The sequence below is a fragment of the Anolis carolinensis genome, unplaced genomic scaffold (assembly GCF_035594765.1).
Source record: "Anolis carolinensis isolate JA03-04 unplaced genomic scaffold, rAnoCar3.1.pri scaffold_27, whole genome shotgun sequence".
Lineage (NCBI taxonomy): Eukaryota > Metazoa > Chordata > Lepidosauria > Squamata > Dactyloidae > Anolis > Anolis carolinensis.
In genome coordinates, this window is record NW_026943836.1 from 263,398 (window position 1) to 283,584 (window position 20,187).

Below are 20,187 nucleotides of genomic sequence, written 5' to 3' on the forward strand. Positions count from 1 at the left end.
CCAAGCCTCACTTGTCCAAGCTTCTGGATTATCCAAGCCATTTTTGTAGTCAATGTTTTCAATATATCGTGATATTTTGTTGCGAAATTCGTAAATACAGTAATTACAACATAACATTACTGCGTATTGAACTACTTTTTCTGTCAAATTTGTTGTTTAACATGTTTTGGTGCTTAATTTGTGAAATCATAACCTAATTTGATGTTTAATAGTCTTTTCCTTAATCCCTCCTTATTATCCAACATATTCGCTTATCCAAGCTTCTGCCAGCCCATTTGCTTGGATAAGTGAGACTCTACTGTAACAACAACAACAATAATGCTTTATTTTTCTATCCTGCCTCCATCTCCCTGCACGGATTTGGGGCGGCTAACACAGGGCCAAGCCCAAAGAACAAATAATAAATGAAATAAAATGCATGTAAACAACATCTTCAAGCAGATAAGAATACATTAAAACCACAGTAAAGCAATATAATACAATAGAAAAACAGTAAAATAACAAAATGATAAAATGTGTTTGTAAATTTTGTTGTGCTGGGCTTGGTCCCGCAGCTAAGCCGCCCCAAGTCCCTTCGGGGAGATGGTGCAGGATATAAAAATAGTTGTTATTACCGTATTATTACCTGCCCTCCCTACATAGACGCCTATGGGGTGTGGAGTCCTGGCCTCACCCTACTCCCCCCCCCCCAACCGCCATCTCCCCTGCTGAGCCCCCCCAAAAGAAGCCCCCAAGGCACATGTATGTATAAACAAGATTTAATCCAAGAGAATAAATACAAGGAGGATTTCCGGAATGTCTTGAGGGGGGGAGATCCTGTCTGCCAGGCCTTCACTGGAAGGAGAAGCTGGAGCTGGGCAGCCCCCCGCACCACTGGCCCACGAACCTCAGGACGTCCTGGCAGGGGGGGCTGTGCGACATCTGCAAGGGAGTGAAGGGAGATTTATTTATTTACAGTATTTATATCCCGCCCTTCTTTCTCACCCCGAAGGGGACTCAGGGCGGATTACAATGAACACATATCTGGCAAACATTCAATGCCAACAGACAAACAACATTCAGTTTTAGACAGACACAGAGGCATTTTTAACATCTTTCCAGCTTCACGATTCCGGCCACTGGGGGAGCTGTTGCTTCACTGTCCATTGGTGGCTGTACTTCCTCATTCTTTTCCTTGTGTTTTGCTGGCAGTTTTATGGTGTTGTAGATTAGTTAAATTAACCTCCCGCATAAAGCGTACCTAAATTTTCCCTACTTGACAGATGCAACTGTCTTTCGGGGCTGCATAGGTCAACAGCAAGCCGGGGCTTTTTTTTTTTTTAATGGTCGGAGGCTTAACCCGACCCGGGCTTCGAACTCATGACCTCTCGGTCAGTAGTGATTTATAGCAGCTAGTTACTAGCCAGCTGCGCCACAGCCCGGCCTGGAGATGATGACTCTTAAGCTGGGATGCGTCCAGAGAATGTGTCCAAAGGATCAAGGGTCTGGAGAACAAGCCCTATGAGGAGCGGCTTAAAGAGCTGAGCATGTTTAGCTTGCAGAAGAGAAAGGCTGAGAGAAAGGAGACAGGATGAGGGCCAGGGATCAAGATGTGAGAGAGGGGAAGCCAGAGGAGGGAGGGAGCTTGCTTTCTGCTGCCCTGGAGACTAGGACGCAATGGAACAGCAGCTTCAAGCTACAGGAAAGGAAGGAGATTCCACTTGGACATGAGGAAGAACGTCCTCCCTGTGTGAGAGAGCTGTTCAGCAGTGGAACTCTCTGCCCCAGAGGGAGTGTGGCTCCTTTGGAGGCTTTGAAGCAGAGGCTGGATGGCCATCTGTCAGGGGGGCTTTGAATGAGGTTTTCCAGCTTCTTGGCAGAATCGGGTTGGACTGGGTGGCCCACCAGGTCTCTTCCAACTCTAGGATTCCAGGGAGGGAGGGACGGCACTGGAGCATGCCCTGGGGGTCACACTCTGGTCATGGGACCCAGGCCCAGCCTCCCCCTTCCCCCAGGACCCCCGCTCCTGCCTCACCTTGACGGCCATCAGGAACTTGTTCCAGCTCTCCTTGTTGGCCTCCTTCCCGGGGCTTTTGAAGACCACCTTGTTCCTCAGCACTGGGTAGCCTGGCGCCAAGGGGAGGAGGGAGGGGTGGAGAAGAGAAGACGGGACAGCGGTCCCTGGGGGGAGGTCAGCAAGACCCCCGCCTCCCCATGGGATCCCCCCTTAAAGAACCCGCCAAGACATGCTTCCAAACCCATCTCCAGCACTGTTGGTTCTGACAGCCCTGAAGCCTCCTCCGAAGGGCCAGGTGGAGGTCATTGGGACCCCCCCCCATGGGGCACCCCCTTGTGTCCCCCTTACCGGTGACCAGGCAGGGCAGGGAGCGCACGCCGGTGGAGGGGGCCAGCAGGGAGGCCTCGTAGGTGCCGCGCTCGTCCTGCGGCAGCACCTGCTCCAGACGCTGGTCCATCGAGACGGTCAGCACCCAGTCGCGCACCTCCTCCCGATGCTCCTCCTGAGGGGAGAGGGCAGGTATTGTTGGGAATCCCCCTGGACTACTCAAGTCCAAATGTAGTCAGATAGATGATAGAGTTGGATTGAGGGAATCCTTTCCCCGTTTACAAAGCATGCCTAGATAGGATTCACCATTGTTTCCTGCTTCCCGTCCTATTTAGGTCAACCCACCCTTTGATGTTCCTAGAAATGTGATCTCTCCCAGGGCTTTGACGTAACTTCCCCAATTTGGCCTTTGGAATGTTTATGGCCCTAGACAAGAAGCGACCCACGAGGCTTGGTCGCCATTCCAGCTTCCTGCTTTGTTCTATTAGTCAAGATGTAGCTATCTATACCTTTGTTATTTTAATCCGTCTATGTGTATTAGAACAGGATAGATTAGCTAGTTAGCTCCAAACCCCTTCTATCCATCAATGGATTTCTTTTTACCTCAATAAATGCTTTTAAACTTTAAAGCTAACTTTGCCTTCCTGATGACACAGAGGCCTTCCAAACTTACGTAAGTCTCACCGCTGCAATTTTTACTCTGCTATTTTAATGGGAATTTACCTCATAAAGAGGGTGATTGGAGCTTAACGGCTCATCCATTCCCAACAGGTATGTGGGGAAAGGGAGGGGGATATGCATGGAGGGCGATGTGCCCCTCTGCCTGGCCTCCCCTCCCTCCCTCCCAGAAAGGACCACCACTCACGGAGACGTGCTGCTTGGCCGGGAGGGGCACCTCGAAAGGGATGTCCGTGTTCTGGAAGTCGGCGTGGTCCAAGGCGTCCAGGGAGCCCTCCTCAATGGCCTGGGCAAGGAGCGGAGGAGGCAGGCAGGCAGTCAGCGCAGACCCCAATGGCCACGCCCCCCCCCCCCCGGCACTTCAAGAGGGACAGGGAGGCTCACGTCTGTCAGGTCCAGGAAGCGGTTCAGGAAGATGAAGGCCATGTTCTCCCAACCGACAGCCTGAGGAAGAAGAGGAACAGGTTGGGTGGGGGGGGGGTTCTTCTGTGAGGACAAAGAGCTTCCCTCCCCTCTCCACACACGAACACACCCTTCCCAACCCAGGGAGCCTGGAGCTGAGAAGGCAGGAACCCCCTCTAAATGGCCGATAAGATGCCTCCACAACCACCCCCAGGACCCTCAAATACACACACACACACCCTGCATCCCCAGCTTGTTTCATTCAGATGGCACAATACGGTACAACCCCCTCCAGTACCAAAATAATAGTGAAACGAAAGGAAAGTGGGAACTGTAACTTTTTGGTCGCCTGATTTTCAGTGTTCAGCTGCAGGCCCTGGCAGATGCCGGTGCTTTGGACCTGCACGCTACACACATATTCTCCTTGGAAAGAGTGTGTGTGTGGCATGCAGTCCCAAGGCGCTGCTGCTTGCCAGGACCTGCAGCTGTCTGCCTGTAACTCGGCACTCAGCTGCAGGCCCTGGCAGGTGCCGGTGCTTTGGGCCTGCACACCAGACACATGCCTTTCTGGGCCTGCACGGTTGCGGAGCAAAGCCACTGGCAAACGCCATGGAGGGCAAGCCCCAGCAAGCTGCTAGCAAATGCAGCATGTCCCAGCCCTGTGCCAGGGATCCAATTATGGGTCCGCTGCTAGCTCCGATGAAGAGATCTCAGCGGTGGCGCAAGCATGGTTGTCTTCAGTCCCAACCAGAGAGCACTTTGACTGTGAAGGGGGATTTGGGTTTATGCAGGCTGACCAAGGAAATGTTGAAGGCTCTGAATTGTCAGAGAGGTTGCAGGCTAGAAGTGAAGCAGAAGTTTGTGATAGACTAGTATTGAAGCAGAAGTCAGTGGTAAGGGTGACCTTTCACAGAATTTAGAACATCAACAAATCCGAGGTGGCTCTGGCAGCGAGTCAGAGGAGTCTTCCTTAGATAGAGGCACAAGGTTAAGGTTAAGAGTTCATCATCCCAGATGTTCTCTTAGAATAGCTAGTAAACGTGTGGGAACTCAAGGACAAAGGAATGCTTTCTTGGCCTGTAAGCATGGTTAAATAAGGGAGAAACAGGGAAAGATTTCAGACAAAGCAACGTTGATTTTGGAAGTTAAGCTCCTGCCTTGTCTATGCTCATAGAAAAGGATTGTATTCTGGAGTTCATACTGCCTTGTTTTCAGGACTGATTTGATATATTAGAGGCTTTGAACTATATTCTACAGATTACCTTTGCATTTGGATTATTCAGACTTTGCTATCTTTTATTAATCAACTTTAAAAACCAAGTCTGCTGTGGTGGAGTGTCATGGGACCGATTCCAAGAGCTGAGTCTGCAAGCTCTTGAATCGGAGCCATAACAATACGCACTCCTCGATAGCTCCTACGGACACCTGGCAGCAAAGCATGGGAAATTCTGGAGTGAGAATTAAAACAATTTTAATGAGTAGTTTGTGTTGTAGTGATTGTCATATGATACATGGGGTGGGGTTTGGGTGATGATATTTACGTGTGGTGTGACGTTGTAGCAAAGGTAATAAAAATGATTGTATGTAAACATTATGTCATTCTCGACTTTTCCAAGTCGTGTGTTCTTCAATAAAGATTGGTTTTGATAGCAGCTACCTTTGGTCTGTGTTCATGCTGATCGTTTGAAGTAAGCGTGACAGTGGAGTGTGTGTTAAGAGGAAGGTGAACCAGCACTGAGGTGCAACAGAAGGTGAGACAAACCCCAATAAAAAGCATGTGCTGGGGAGCGTGGGCAGCCAGTCCATCGCCGCCAATGGGACAAAAATATTCATATTTTCAGATGCGGAACAAAAAGGCTCATTCGGAAAGGCGCCCATTTGAAACAAACAGAAACAGATAGCGATTCTCTACAAATGCACAAGATGACTGCTCACCTTGGCCGCCATCCCTGCTTCGTAGAAGGCTTTGTCCACCGGGATGATGTCCGTATGTCGCAGGAGGGAGACGGAGAGCTTGGCCGCCATGGTGTCCTGGGGAGACAGGGGTGCCATTCCCATGTGGCCTCTGCTTCTCGGCCCCCAGCCCCCTAAGCCCCCTTTGCCTGCCCTTGGCCCAGGCAAGGGTCCCTTTTCACCTCTCTACAACAACAACTTTATTCTTACACCACACCTCCATCTCCCCGAATCGACTCGGGGCGGCTTACATGGGGCCAAGCTCAAATAGCTTACAGACAGCGTAAACCAGGGGTCCTCAAACTTTTAAAGCAGAGGGCCGGTCAACAATCCTTCAGACTTTTGAGGGGCCGAATTATCATTTGAAAAAAAATACAAACAAATTCCTATGCATACTGCATATGTCTTATTTGTAGTGCAACAACAACAACAACAACGAAAGAAAAATACAATATTTAAAAATAAAAACAATTTTAACCAACACAAACAGATCAGGATTTCAATGGGAAGTGTGGACCTGCTTCTGGCCAACGAGATAGTCAAATTAATTAGGATTGTTGTTGTTGTGTGCCTTCAAGTCATTTCAGATTTTGGTCGAGTCGAAGTCAAAAATTTATATATTTATTGTTTATTTATTTACTACATTTATATCCTGCCCTTCTCACCCCAAAGAGGACTCAGCGGCTTACAATTTATATGTACATACAATATATTATATTGTTAGCATAGAACAATATTAGCATTATATATTACTATATTGAACTAAACACTATATTGTAATATTATTAGTAATATTACATGTAATATATAATATATAATTAATATTATTATATGGACTGGTCCATGAGGTCACGAAGAGTCGAAAACGACTGAACGAGTGAGACGACGATGATGGCATTATTATTAGTTTTATATTGTATTACATTATAATATAACCATCAATATTATATGTGTATACAATATTATATTATAAAACTGAGGGCGGGGGCCAGGTAAATGATCTTGGAGGGCCGCATCCGGCCCACGGGCCTTAGTTTGGGGACCCCTGGCGTAAACGATACAACTTTTAGCCTGTCACCAAAAGTAATTTTATGGAGCAACACTAAAATAAATTCTTCTCTATTTGAACCCTGAAGTACTACAATCCTTGCAAACATTGCCCCTCAACTCAGTTGTATATTAAGCAGGTGTAGGATACTCTTCTCACACACCAAAGGACAGGTGGGAAATGGAAATACTGTCTTGTAATACATTTAAAACTCTCAGAGTTTGATCTAGACCAGTGATGGCCAACCTATGACACGCGTGTCAGCACTAACACGCCTAGCCATTTTTGCTGACACGCTGCCGCATGCAGATTGATTGGATGACTAATGTCTTTTGTGGCCAAATTTGGTGTGATTTGGTCCAGTGGTTTTGTTGTTTACTCCATGGGAAATATGCACATTACATTTATACATATATATATATATATATATATATATATATATATATATATATACACACACACACACACTAGCTGTGCCCGGCCACGCGTTGCTGTGGCGAAGTCTGGTGGTATAGGAAATAAAGTACTGAGGAATTGGTGGTAGTTAAGGTCAAGGGTAAACATTTTCCCCTGACGTTAAGTCCAGTCGTGTCTTACTCTGGAGGTTGGTGCTCATCTCCATTTCTAAGCCGAAGAGCCGGCGTTGTCCGTAGACTCCTCCAAGGTCATGTGGGATGACTACATGGAGCGGCGTTACCTTCCCACCGGAGCAGTACCTATTGATGCACTCACATTTACATGTTTTTGAACTTCTGGGTTGGCAGAAGCTGGGGCTAACAGTGGGGGCTCTCTCCGCTCCCCCAATTCAAACCTGTGGCCTTTCGGTCCAGAAGTTCAGCAGCTCAGCGCTTTAACACGCTGCGCCATCAGGGGATATTATTTCCTAAAGGTTGCGAATATACAATATTTCTGATTGGTTTTTTTTGTTTGTTGGAGGCAAGTATGAATGCTGCAATTAGGAAAAATGATTAGGATGTAATGGCCTTGCAGCTTTAAAGCCTGGCTGTTTCCTCCCTGAGTGAATTTTTTGTTGGGAGGTGTTAGCTGGCCCTGATTGTTTCCTGTCTGGAATTCCCTTGTTTTCAGAGTGGTGTTGTTTGCGATATTTTATGTGCTTCTACTGTCTGTGGCCCTGAGAAAACAGGATTTTCCAGACTTTGATGATGGGAATACTTTGTTGGGAGGTGTTAGCTGGCCCTGATTGTTTCCTGTCTGGAATACCCTTGTTTTCAGAGTGATGTTGTTTGCGATATTTTATATGCTTCTACTGTCTGTGGCCCTGAGAAAACAGTTTTTGCCAGACTTTGATGATGGGAATACTTTGTTGGGAGGTGTTAGCTGGCCCTGATTGTTTCCTGTGTGGAATTCCCCTGTTTATTTACTGTCCTGGTTTTAGAGATTATATTGTTCTGCATTATTCTATCCCAGTAATTATTTCATATTAAAGAAGAATCTCACTTATCCAACATTCGCTTAAACAATGTTCTGGATTATCCAACGCAGTCTGCCTTTTCATAATCAATGCTTTTGTAGTCAGTGTTTTAAATTCATTGTGATATTTTAGTGGTAAATTTGTAAATACAGTACAGTAGAGTCTCACTTATCCAACATAAACGGGCCGGCAGAACGTTGGATAAGCGAATATGTTGGATAATGAGGAATTAAGGATAACCCTATTAAACATCAAATTAAGTTATGATTTTACAAATTAAGCACCAAAACATCATGTTAGACAACAAATTTGTCAGAAAAAGTAGTTCAGTACACAGTAATGCTATATAGTAATTACTGTATTTATGAATTTAGCACCAAAATATCACGATATATTGAAAGCATTGACTACAGAAATGTGTTGGATAATCCAGAACGTTGGATAAGCGAGTGTTGGATAAGTGAGACTCTACTGTAAATACTACATAGCATTACTGCGCATGGAACTACTTTTTCTGTCAAATTTGTTGTATAATATGATGTTTTGGTGCTTAATTTGTATAACGATTACCTGATTTGATGTTTAATTGGCTTTTCCTGAATCCCTTCTTATTATCCAACATATTCACTTATCCTGCCGGCCTGTTTACGTTGGATAAGTGAGACTCTACTGTATATTTCTAATCTTATATTATCTGCTCAGAACTGGATTATATGAGGCCCCTTCTTCACAGCTGTATAAAATGCACACTGAAGTGGATTATATGGCAGTGTGGAGTCAAGATAATCCAGTGCAAAGCAGATAATATAAGATTATAAATGGGTTATATAGCTGTGTGGAAGGGCCTTGAGTCTACACTGCCATATAATCCAGTGCAAATTAGATAATCTGTGGAAGAAGCCTAAGTGAGGCCTAAATCTGCCTGTCCCCTAAGTGAAACCTGGCTGTCCCTTGGTTGCTAGGCAACCAAGTGGGCAGAGATTAGCCCTCTAAACTGGCAGCAATTGGATAAAAAAAATTATTGCTCTCCCTCTAATTAGGACTTTATTTTTCTTTTCTTTTTGTTGTATCAACCTTGAGGCGTGGATGATGGGTTGTGTTGTCAAATTTTGAGGTTGGGGGGTCTGTACTTTTGTTGTTTTGTGAATTGCCGTGATGCCATCACTCTTTTATATATATATATATATATATATATATATATATATATATATATATATACACACATACTATTATTCTATTATAATTGTAGTATATTATTATTATATTATTACTATTATATTATTCATTATTCATGACTACATTGAAACTACAATAGAGAGAAATCAGTGTGGAAACTGCAAGAGGTACCATAGATTGTTGTACATGGAAATAAAGGTAGTAAATAGTTTTTGATTTATTAAATACAGTTATATATTACAATTATATATTTTTGTTAATTAAACTATATATATTGTGAAATTATGGTTTTTTTCTCAAAGTGACACACCACCCAAGTCATGCTAGGTTTTTGGGTGAATTTTGACACACCAAGCGCAAAAGGGCCTGGGCTGTGGTGCAGGCTGGTGAGCAGCCGGCTGCAGCCAGCTGCAACAAATCACTCTGACCAAGAGGTCATGAGTTCGAGGCCTGCTCGGAGCCTGCGTTTGTCTCTGTCTTTGTTGTATGTTAAGGCATTGCATGTTTGCCTTATATGTGTAATGTGATCCACCCTGAGTCCCTTCGGGGTGAGAAGGGCAGAATATAAATACTGTAAATAAATAATAAATAAATAAGGTTGCCCATCATTGATCTAGACCAGGGGTCCTCAAACTTTTTAAGCCGAGGGCCGGTCCACAATCCTTCTGACTGTTGAGGGGCCGGATTATTATATGAAAAAAAATACAAACAAATTCCGATGCACACTGCATATCTTATTTGTAGTGCAAAAACAACAACAACAACAATGAAAGAACAATACAATATTTAAAAATAAAAACAATTTTAACCAACATACATTTATCAGGATTTCAATGGGAAGTGTGGTCCTGCTTCTGGCCAATGAGATAGTCAAATTAATTAGGGTTGTTGTTGTTGTTGTTGTTGTTGTTGTTGTTGTGTGCCTTCAAGTCATTTCAGACTTTGGGTGAGCCTAAGTCTAAAATTTATTTATTATGTATTTACTGCCTTTATTTACTACATTTGTATCACACCCTTCTCACCCCAAAGGGGACTCAGAGTGGCTTACAAATTATATGTACATACAATATATTATATTATTAGCATAGCACAATATTAGCATTATATATTACTATATTGAACTATGCCACTATACTGTAATATTATTCGTAATATTATATGTAATTAGAATATATAATTAATATTATTATATGGTATTATTATTAGTGTTATATTGTATTACATTATAATATTATCAATATTATATGTATATACAATATTTTATATTATAAAAGTGAGGGCGGGGGCCAGGTAAATGACCTCGGAGGGCCGCATCCGGCCCCCGGGCCTTAGTTTGGGGACCCCTGATCTAGACTATGGTTTCTCATACTTTTTCGACTCATGACCCCTTCCATCTGATAAACTTTTATGGGACCCAGGTATATAGGTATAAAAAAGAAGTATAAAAATCAAATGTTGACTGACAATAAATTAGCAATTTTCAAAACTTGCAAAACCTTCGATTTCCCCTTTTTATGACATACAGCAGAAGCAGTTTTTGCAGAGTCCATTCCACACTCTTTCTACCCTCTTTCCTCTCCCCTCCTCACCAGCTGCTTGATGCTCTGTGCTGCGGAGCGGGTGGCGCAGTAGTGGGCCACAAGCAGCATGCGCTCAAACTCCTCGTGCGCAGGAGAGTTGGCCTCGCTGGACTTGACCAGGTTTTCACACTGAGAGAGAGAGAGAGAGAGAGAGAGATGGGGCAGAGAGGAAAACAACTCAGCTGAGATGGAGAGAGGAGCGTGAGGTCTCCGGGGCCACAGAAACACAGGCCTCTTGGGTGACCCCTTCCCTAATCCCCTCCCCTAATCTCAAAGCAACAATGAGTCCAAAAAACAGTGGAAAACAACACAAGGCAATGCTCCAGAGAAACGTGCAAAATTCTACGCTGAGGCCACAAACAAGTACAATAGAAGGGACACTTGTCCCTGGAGATATATGAAAAAAAGATCTTGGTATTCTTGTTGAACATGAGCCAGCCCCATGATGCTGTCAGGAAGAAGGCAAAGGATGTCTCAGCATGTCTCAAAACATGTCTCAAAGAAGACCCCGGACAACTCCCTGCTGCTGTGAGGGCGCTGAGCAAAAGTGTCACGAAAATATAATCTACGGATTTGATAAACGTGGATATGATAGGTATGGGTATGAATGAAAATAATGAATGAATAAGACCTTAGTATTTTGAAGAAACAGTTCTAAAAGATTAAGGCCCGCAATGACTAACTGCACTCATGAGGACACAATTCTAAAAGATTAAGGCCTGAAACGACTAACTACACTAAAGACACAATTCTAAAAGATTAAGGCCTGAAACGACTAACTACACTAAAGACACAATTCTAAAAGATTAAGGCCTGAAACGACTAACTACACTAAAGACACAATTCTAAAAGATTAAGGCCTGAAACGACTAACTACACTAAAGACACAATTCTAAAAGATTAAGGCCTGAAACGACTAACTACACTAAAGACACAATTCTAAAAGATTAAGGCCTGAAACGACTAACTACACTAAAGACACAATTCTAAAAGATTAAGGCCTGAAACGACTAACTACACTAAAGACACAATTCTAAAAGATTAAGGCCTGAAACGACTAACTACACTAAAGACACAATTCTAAAAGATTAAGGCCTGAAACGACTAACTACACTAAAGACACAATTCTAAAAGATTAAGGCCTGAAACGACTAACTACACTAAAGACACAATTCTAAAAGATTAAGGCCTGAAACGACTAACTACACTAAAGACACAATTCTAAAAGATTAAGGCCTGAAACGACTAACTACACTAAAGACACAATTCTAAAAGATTAAGGCCTGAAACGACTAACTACACTAAAGACACAATTCTAAAAGATTAAGGCCTGAAACGACTAACTACACTAAAGACACAATTCTAAAAGATTAAGGCCTGAAACGACTAACTACACTAAAGACACAATTCTAAAAGATTAAGGCCTGAAACGACTAACTACACTAAAGACACAATTCTAAAAGATTAAGGCCTGAAACGACTAACTACACTAAAGACACAATTCTAAAAGATTAAGGCCTGAAACGACTAACTACACTAAAGACACAATTCTAAAAGATTAAGGCCTGAAACGACTAACTACACTAAAGACACAATTCTAAAAGATTAAGGCCTGAAACGACTAACTACACTAAAGACACAATTCTAAAAGATTAAGGCCTGAAACGACTAACTACACTAAAGACACAATTCTAAAAGATTAAGGCCTGAAACGACTAACTACACTAAAGACACAATTCTAAAAGATTAAGGCCTGAAACGACTAACTACACTAAAGACACAATTCTAAAAGATTAAGGCCTGAAACGACTAACTACACTAAAGACACAATTCTAAAAGATTAAGGCCTGAAACGACTAACTACACTAAAGACACAATTCTAAAAGATTAAGGCCTGAAACGACTAACTACGCTAAAGACACAATTCTAAAAGATTAAGGCCTGAAACGACTAACTACGCTAAAGACACAATTCTAAAAGATTAAGGCCTGAAACGACTAACTACACTAAAACACAATTCTAAAAGATTAAGGCCTGAAACGACTAACTACACTAAAGACACAATTCTAAAAGATTAAGGCCTGAAACAACTAACTACACTAAAGACACAATTCTAAAAGATTAAGGCCTGAAACGACTAACTACACTAAAGACACAATTCTAAAAGATTAAGGCCTGAAACGACTAACTACACTAAAGACACAATTCTAAAAGATTAAGGCCTGAAACGACTAACTACACTAAAGACACAATTCTAAAAGATTAAGGCCTGAAACGACTAACTACACTAAAGACACAATTCTAAAAGATTAAGGCCTGAAACGACTAACTACACTAAAGACACAATTCTAAAAGATTAAGGCCTGAAACGACTAACTACACTAAAGACACAATTCTAAAAGATTAAGGCCTGAAACGACTAACTACACTAAAGACACAATTCTAAAAGATTAAGGCCTGAAACGACTAACTACACTAAAACACAATTCTAAAAGATTAAGGCCTGAAACGACTAACTACACTAAAGACACAATTCTAAAAGATTAAGGCCTGAAACAACTAACTACACTAAAGACACAATTCTAAAAGATTAAGGCCTGCTATGACTAACTATACTCATGAGCTGTAATTAAAAGTTGCTGAACTGTGATAAAAACTGTAACAGTGATAAGAGAAATGTTTACATCTGTCATCGTTTGCTGACTGGATGAACTTTTGGGGGGAAACAATGCATTTACGTTAATCGGAGACAAGGGCTCTTTCAAGTTAAGGAAATGTTTACAATGTTTAGGTTGGCCTTTGGTGAGACAGTCACTGGATGACCAGCCTCAGTTGACATTATAACTCTATCCTGAATTTTATTAGGTCCCTTTTATTCTGGTGTTTTAACTGATGATGTTATTTTTATATTGCTGCTGCAGTCCCCCCACCAATGAAGTCGACTGAACTGCACTTGGTGGTTGATTGATATTATTACTGTTGTATTAACTCTTGTTTTATTGTCTTACTCTGTTTTATTTTTATTGTATATTGTTCAATGTATTTATGATGTTGCTTTTGTAAATTGTGCTTGTCGGGCCTGGCCCCATGTGAGTTGCCCCGAGTCCCCGTGGGGAGATGGTGGTGGGGTATAAATAAAGATTATTATTATTATTATTATTATTATTATTATTATTATTATTATTATTATTATTATTACAAGGTTTCCTTATGTTAAGAAGGAAGTCAACACAAGGCTCCTTGAGAATCAACAGCAGTTACGTAAACATCTGCCGGGAAACTGAGATGGAATCAACATGTTCCAGGATGGAATATGTCTATCATTAATTTACAGCTTTTTGGGACAACATCAGTGAAATATTGCGGTATAAGAGACCTTATTACAATCCAAAAATTGTGGCTGACCAGAAGAGTCTGGTCCACCCGCCATGCTCTATAGAGAGTGTCAGATTTGCAAGGAAGCAGCCTGGTCACTTTGTCTCCTTTTCTCAATGGGAGGGGGAGGGAGGGGGCGGGTGTGGCCTCACCAGGCCGAAGAGGAGGTCGCGCAGGTCGGCCCAGCGGTGGTAGGCCTCTGCGCTGTTCATGCCGCTCGCGTTGGCCATCTCCACAAAGAGCCGCTTGTAGATGTTGAAGTTCTGGAGGGAAAGGCCGGGAATGAGGAGGGCCTTGGGTGGTGCTCCGTGCCCCCCTCCCCAGCCCGGACCCCTCCCTGCACCCCTGCCCTGCTCACCTGCCCGTTGGCGGGGGCTCCGTGCTGGACGTAGAGGCCCAGGGCCTTCTCCCAGCTGCCCTCCCGGATCAGGTGCGTGGCGTACAGGGCCACGTACTTGTGCAGCACCTTGTAGTTCTGTGGCGGCGGAAAAGGAAGGGTCAGGACTGGTGCGAGGAGACGGCGGCCTTCCCAGTCTCAAGGGGCCAATGGGGATGACGCTGATGCCTCCGTCTCCACAGCCGCCTCCTCTTGAATTTTGGTTGTGTGTATATGACATGTAAATCAAGTGTTTCTGCTGTTTTGCAAGAGTGTGTTTCAGCAATAAAACAGTTAACAGCAGGCCAGTTTGACTGACAGCCTGCTGTGACCTATGAGACATGATTTCCGGCCTTCGGACTAAGGAATGTGCCTTCTTATCTCTCTCTGTTGAACTGTGTCTGAGAAGAGCCGAGCCGAAGAATGCCGGCTTTGAGCGATGGACTTTGCGGCAATTGTAAATATCTCTGTAAATATTAAATAGATGTTTGAACTTCAGACTGCAGATGTCTTTGAGTCTGACTTTGGAGGACTTTGGAGGGGCCGGGCTGTGGCGCAGCCGGCTAGTAACCAGCTGCTAGAAATCACTACTGACCGAGAGGTCATGAGTTCGAAGCCCGGGTCGGGTTAAGCCTCCAACCATTAATAGCCCCGGCTTGCTGTTGACCTATGCAGCCCTGAAAGACAGTTGCACCTGTCAATTAGGGAAATTTAGGGACGCTTTATGCGGGGAGGCTAATTTAACTAATTTACAACACCATAAAACTGCCAGCAAAACACGAGGAAGGGAATGAGGAAGTACAGCCACTTCTGGACGGTGAAGCAATAGCTCCCCCTGTGGCTGGAATTGTGAAGCTGGAAAAATGTTAAAAATGCCTCTGAGTCTGTATAAGGTATGTTGTTTGTCTGTTGGCATTGAATGTTTGCCATATATGTGTTCATTGTAATCCGCCCTGAGTCCCCTTCGGGGTGAGAAAGAAGGGCGGAATATAAATACTGTAAATAAATAAATAAATTGGTGAGGGCAGAAATTCACCAATTCATCAGGGTCCTGGTCGGGAGCATGATTGATCGATGGTGGTTGAAGAAACCCACCCATCACGCACCCCGACCCCTGGCACTGCGTCATGACACCTCCCACCCCCACAACACACCTGCTTGGCAGCCGTCTCCAGGCACTTCTCCCACTGCTCCCGCTCCACATACATGTCCAGGGCGGCTACCACGTCCACGCCCACCAGCTGCCAGGAAAGGAGGCTGTGGTTACGGCGGGTTATTTGGAGAACCCGCCTAGCACATGACCAACGCCCTTCTGCATCCCTCCAGTCACGCACACACCCTCCCCGCAGATGGTCATCCAACCAGACTCCTCTTCCCACCGCACTGTCTCCCCAGAGCCGCCACTCACCGAGTCCACTTTGCCCTGGTTCTTGAGGTACTCCTTGTAGTGCTGGTCCACGTACTCCTCATACCTGCAAAGGAACGACAGAGGGATGATGGAGGGATGCAATGATGGATGGAAGGAGGGTCTGGGACAAGAGAGGAGACCCTAAAGGCGGTGGAAGGGGAGAGAAGGAAGGTGGGATCCCAATGCCACATTAATATGATGTGCAGATTAGATAAATGTGGAATTAATATGTGTGGGGATGAAGGAATTGTACAAAAGTTGTTTGGATGGGGCCTAATTTGGCTGAAGACACAATTCTAAGATTAAGGCCTGCAATGACTGCTTGCTGAACTGTAATTAAAAGTTGCCGAACTGTGAGAAGAACTGTGACAATGTTTACATCTGTTAATATCTGCCAACATTTGCTGACTTGTTGAACTTTTGGGGGAAACAACATGTTTACATTAATCAGAGACAATGGCTCTTTTAAGTTAAGGAAATGTTTACAGGGTTGTTGTATGTTTTTCGGGCTGTGTGGCCATGTTCCAGAAGTATTCTCTCCTGAAGTTTTGCCCACATCTATGGCAGGCATCCTCAGAGGTTGTGAGGTATGGAGAAATTAAGTAAGGAAAGGAAAGAATATATATCTGTGGAGAGTCCAGGATGTGGCAAGAGTCCTTTGTCACTGGGAAGCCAGCATTAATGTTTCAGTTAATCACCCTAATTAGTATTGGAAAGGTTTTTGTCTCTTGACTGGGGGCATCCTTTGTTCAGTTATTAGCTGTCCTCTGTCCTCAGAGTGTTGGTTCCCATCTACTGTTCTGATTTTTGAATTTTTTAATACTGGTAGCCAGATTTTGTTCATTTTCATGGTTTCTTCCTTTCTGTTGAAGTTGTCCACATGCTTGTGGATTTCAATGGCTTCTCTGTTTACAAATGTTTACAAATGTTTATGTTAAGGAGGAAGTCAATACAAGCCTTGTGTTTGCTTGCAACAATCAAACAGAGTCAACATCTGTCAGGAAACTGAGATGGAATCAACATGTTCCAGGATGGAAGTTGTCTGTCAGTAATTTACAACTTTGGGACAGTATCAGCAAAATATTTCTATATAAGAGACCTTCTAACATTCCAGAAATGGTGACAGACAGCGAGCTGTTGACCAGGTGGGGGGTGGTCTGTGTCACCTGGGCTCCAGCTCCCTGGCCACCCGCTTGGCCTTGTTCCACTCCTCGCCCTCCATGAAGGCGTCAATGGCCTCCTTGATCAGGTCCAGGTTCAGGTAGAGCTCTGCCGCCTGCGGAAGGGAAGGGGAGGGAGGGGAGGGGAGGGAGGGGTCACTGCCATACCACGGAGGAGGTGGGCTTGTCCGGCCTGGCTGGTGCCAGGAAGAACTGCGCCCCCTCCCGCTGCCCACCCCCCCACTCACCACGTTGAACTTGCCCAGGCCCACCAGCAGGGGCCCCACCGTCCGCACCACCTCCGTGCTGCGCGGCTGCCCCAGGAACTTGATGGCCAGCTCTGCCGCCTGTCGGGAAAGAGGGGGGCTCAGAGGTCGTGGCCCCTTCGCAGACCCCTCCCTCCCACCTGGAGACCCCGCCCACCTTCATCCAGCACTTCTCCGCCAGGGCGCTGTTGCTGGGGTCCCGCACTTTCAGGTAGCAGTCCACGGCACGCACGTACTCCCCGGCCTGCTCCCACTCGCGAGCCTGCTCCACCAGCCCCTCCAGGCCCCTGCAGGACACCAGGCCCACAAGGGTCAGCCCTCCACGATGGGGCACAGGGGTCGGGGGAGAGAGCCCCCAAAGGACACCCGCTTGGCAGCCCCAGCCATGGGGAAGAGGTGAGCGGAGCCCTTTCCCCCTCCCTGCCAGAGGAGATTGTCCCAACCTGTCACCCCCACTCCCCCCTCACTCACCTGGGCCCCTTCTTGGCCACTTCCTGCTCGTACTCCTCCTGCAGGGCCTCCAGGTCTCCGGGCAGGTACTCCTTGCAGACCCTGAGGGCGTCCATCCACATGCCGGCCTCCTGGAAGAGGGAGGAGAGGAGGGACGGGGGGGGGGGGGCTGCATCACCTCAGAAGGCTCTTGCTGCCCCTCCCCTCCTGTCACGGAAATACGATGGGCAGTTTTGATAAATGCAGATTTGATCGGTGTGGGCATGAATGAACTGAACTTGTGCTGGTACGGCTGTACCAGAAGCTCCAACTTTATTTTCTTTCTGCTAATGTTTGCAGTCATAGGGCAGGCCGCCTGTCCATCATCATTAAGTTTGGTTCTGCCCCTTGTTCAGGGCTCTGGGAGGGAAGGAGCCATTTTTACGTCAGTCTCACTTAAGGAAGCTCAGCTATAGAACGTAGACCAGCTCGTCCCGAAGAAAAGCTTCATATCTCAAGAACATCCGGGGATATAGAACATCCGAGGAATCAGAAACAGAAATTCCAGGGGAAAGGTCCCAAAGGTTCTGGCTAAGAGCTCACAGCCTCTCAGCCTCACAGCTCCTGAGGGAAACAGCCCTAAAGTTTCCAAAGAAACCTCGGAGAGGGAACAGCACCACAGATCCATGCAACCCCAGCTGAAACATCTGCAAGCCTTGGTTGGTAGGTCCACTCAATACCCAGACGCATTTGGAATCGGTAGTGGGTCCCACATCAGCTAGGCCCATATAATAGACAGCCTAGGAGAGGTTATAAGGGGTTTTTAGAGAAAGCACAATTATCCAAAGCCAATTGCCTGTCCCCTGGGGACAAGACTGAAAAGGCCAACAGTTTATTAAGGAAACCTTGAAGTGTTATTTGACTCCTTGAAGATTTATTATTTGTTCTATAATAAAGACTTTGTTATCTCATTAAAGACTCAAAGGACTATCCTTTTCAGGAAAATCCTCAAGAACCTCTCTTTAAGGCGCCCTGGCTTAAAGTATACGTCCTATACAAAGACAATAGCTACAGGCCCAGCGTGTGACAGAACAGAACTGAAGTAATGAATGAATGGGAACTAATCATTTTGAAAACACCATTCAAAAATATTAAGGCCTGCAATGACTAACAGCCTGCTTGCTGAACTGTATTTAAAAGTTGCTGATAAGAACTGTGACAAATAATTACATGTTGACATTGCTGACTTTTGGGGGGAAACAATGTGTTTATATTAAATATTTGTAAGTAGGATTGTGGAATCCAATTTAGTTATATAGAATCTGCATGTCTGTATGCCAAATGTCGTTCTTTGTCTAAAAGCTCTGAGATACCCTCTCACAATAAAAAGAATCCTTGTTTGAAAAGGCAGTCTCACCCCAGTTCTAAGGGCCACCGCTTCCCCTCTCCTCCTCCTGTGCCCAAGCCCCTTAAGCCCCCCCAAAGGAGAGGAAGGCAATGGGGGGGGGGTCCCACCTTGTAGTGCTTGACGGCCAGGTCCAGGCGCTGGGCGCGCAGGAGGAGGGCCTCGGCCTTCTGGAACTCCTTCTGCTTGAAGGCCGCGTCCGCCTGGCCCACCAGCACAATCACCACGCTCTCCGGGTCGTGGGCCTCCGCCACGCGCTGTGCGGCCCCCCAGTTCTGGGCATGAGCGTACCTTCGGGGTGAAGGAAGGGAGGGGGGCAACGTGGTTAAGAGGAAGGGGAGGGAGGGAAGGGGAGGGGCCTGGTACAGTGGAACGGACCCCCCTCCCCCAGACTCACATCAGGACCGCCTCCTTGGGCTTCCCTGCCTTCACAAACTCCACTTCGGCTTCTTCAAACTTGCCCTGAGTTCAAGGGAAGGGAAAGGAAGGTGAGGTAAGGTACATCTGTTGGAAAAATGTCATCCTGCACTGCTTGAGTCTCTATGGTTAGATAGGAAGCCTAGAAAAGAGTTAGGGACACCTTCCCCAGTTCCATGCATGCTTTGATTAGGATTTACTATTGTTTCCTCCCTCATGTCCTGTTAAGGTCAACCCCACCCTTTGATGCTTTAGAAATGTGATCTCTCCTAGGGCTTTGATGTAACTTCCCCCAATTTGGCTTTTGGAATGTTTATGGCCCTAGAGAAGAAGCGACCCACAAGGCTTGGTCGCCATTCCATCTTCCTGCTTTGTTCCAGAGAGAGGACACACTCTGTCCGCTCCTATTTTACAAGATGTAGCTATCTAGATCTTTGTTATTTTGATCTGTCTAAGTGTATTAGAACAGGATAGATTAGCTAGTTAGCTCCAAACCTTTTCTATCCATGAATGGATTTCTTTTTACCTCAATAAATGCTTTTAAACTTTAAAGCTAACTTTGCGGTCCTTTGCCTTCCTGAAGACACAGAGGCTTTCCTAAACTCACACCGCGTAAGTCTCACTGCTGCATTTTACTCTGCTATTTTAATGGGAATTTACCTCATAAAGGGGGTGATTAGAGCTTCGCGGCTCGTCAATTCCCAACAACATCAACACCCCATCTCCAAAAAGGAAGAGGGCAGCCCCATTGGGAGCAGC

The 20,187-nt window shown here is 45.2% G+C and overlaps 1 protein-coding gene across 3 annotated transcripts in view; it reads right to left on the reverse strand.

Annotated features, from left to right (window-relative positions):
- Positions 1-742: 742 nt before the first annotated feature.
- Positions 743-20,187, reverse strand: part of ift172 (intraflagellar transport 172) — a 76,094-nt gene continuing 56,649 nt past the window's right edge. For 2 of the 3 annotated variants that reach the window (XM_062966693.1, XM_062966691.1), the window contains 17 exons: positions 19,409-19,473; positions 19,122-19,302; positions 17,649-17,758; positions 17,335-17,464; positions 17,160-17,258; positions 16,918-17,027; positions 15,752-15,815; positions 15,498-15,584; positions 14,326-14,442; positions 14,120-14,230; positions 10,602-10,721; positions 5,339-5,434; positions 3,386-3,445; positions 3,189-3,287; positions 2,345-2,498; positions 2,015-2,160; positions 743-921 (listed from right to left, as the gene is read on the reverse strand). In XM_062966693.1, the coding sequence (XP_062822763.1) occupies positions 832-921; positions 2,015-2,160; positions 2,345-2,498; positions 3,189-3,287; positions 3,386-3,445; positions 5,339-5,434; positions 10,602-10,721; positions 14,120-14,230; positions 14,326-14,442; positions 15,498-15,584; positions 15,752-15,815; positions 16,918-17,027; positions 17,160-17,258; positions 17,335-17,464; positions 17,649-17,758; positions 19,122-19,302; positions 19,409-19,473 (1,839 nt within the window). In that variant the 3' untranslated portion in view covers positions 743-831. The remainder of the gene's footprint in view (positions 922-2,014; positions 2,161-2,344; positions 2,499-3,188; positions 3,288-3,385; positions 3,446-5,338; positions 5,435-10,601; positions 10,722-14,119; positions 14,231-14,325; positions 14,443-15,497; positions 15,585-15,751; positions 15,816-16,917; positions 17,028-17,159; positions 17,259-17,334; positions 17,465-17,648; positions 17,759-19,121; positions 19,303-19,408; positions 19,474-20,187) is intronic. The other variant, XM_062966692.1, reaches the window with a different exon arrangement.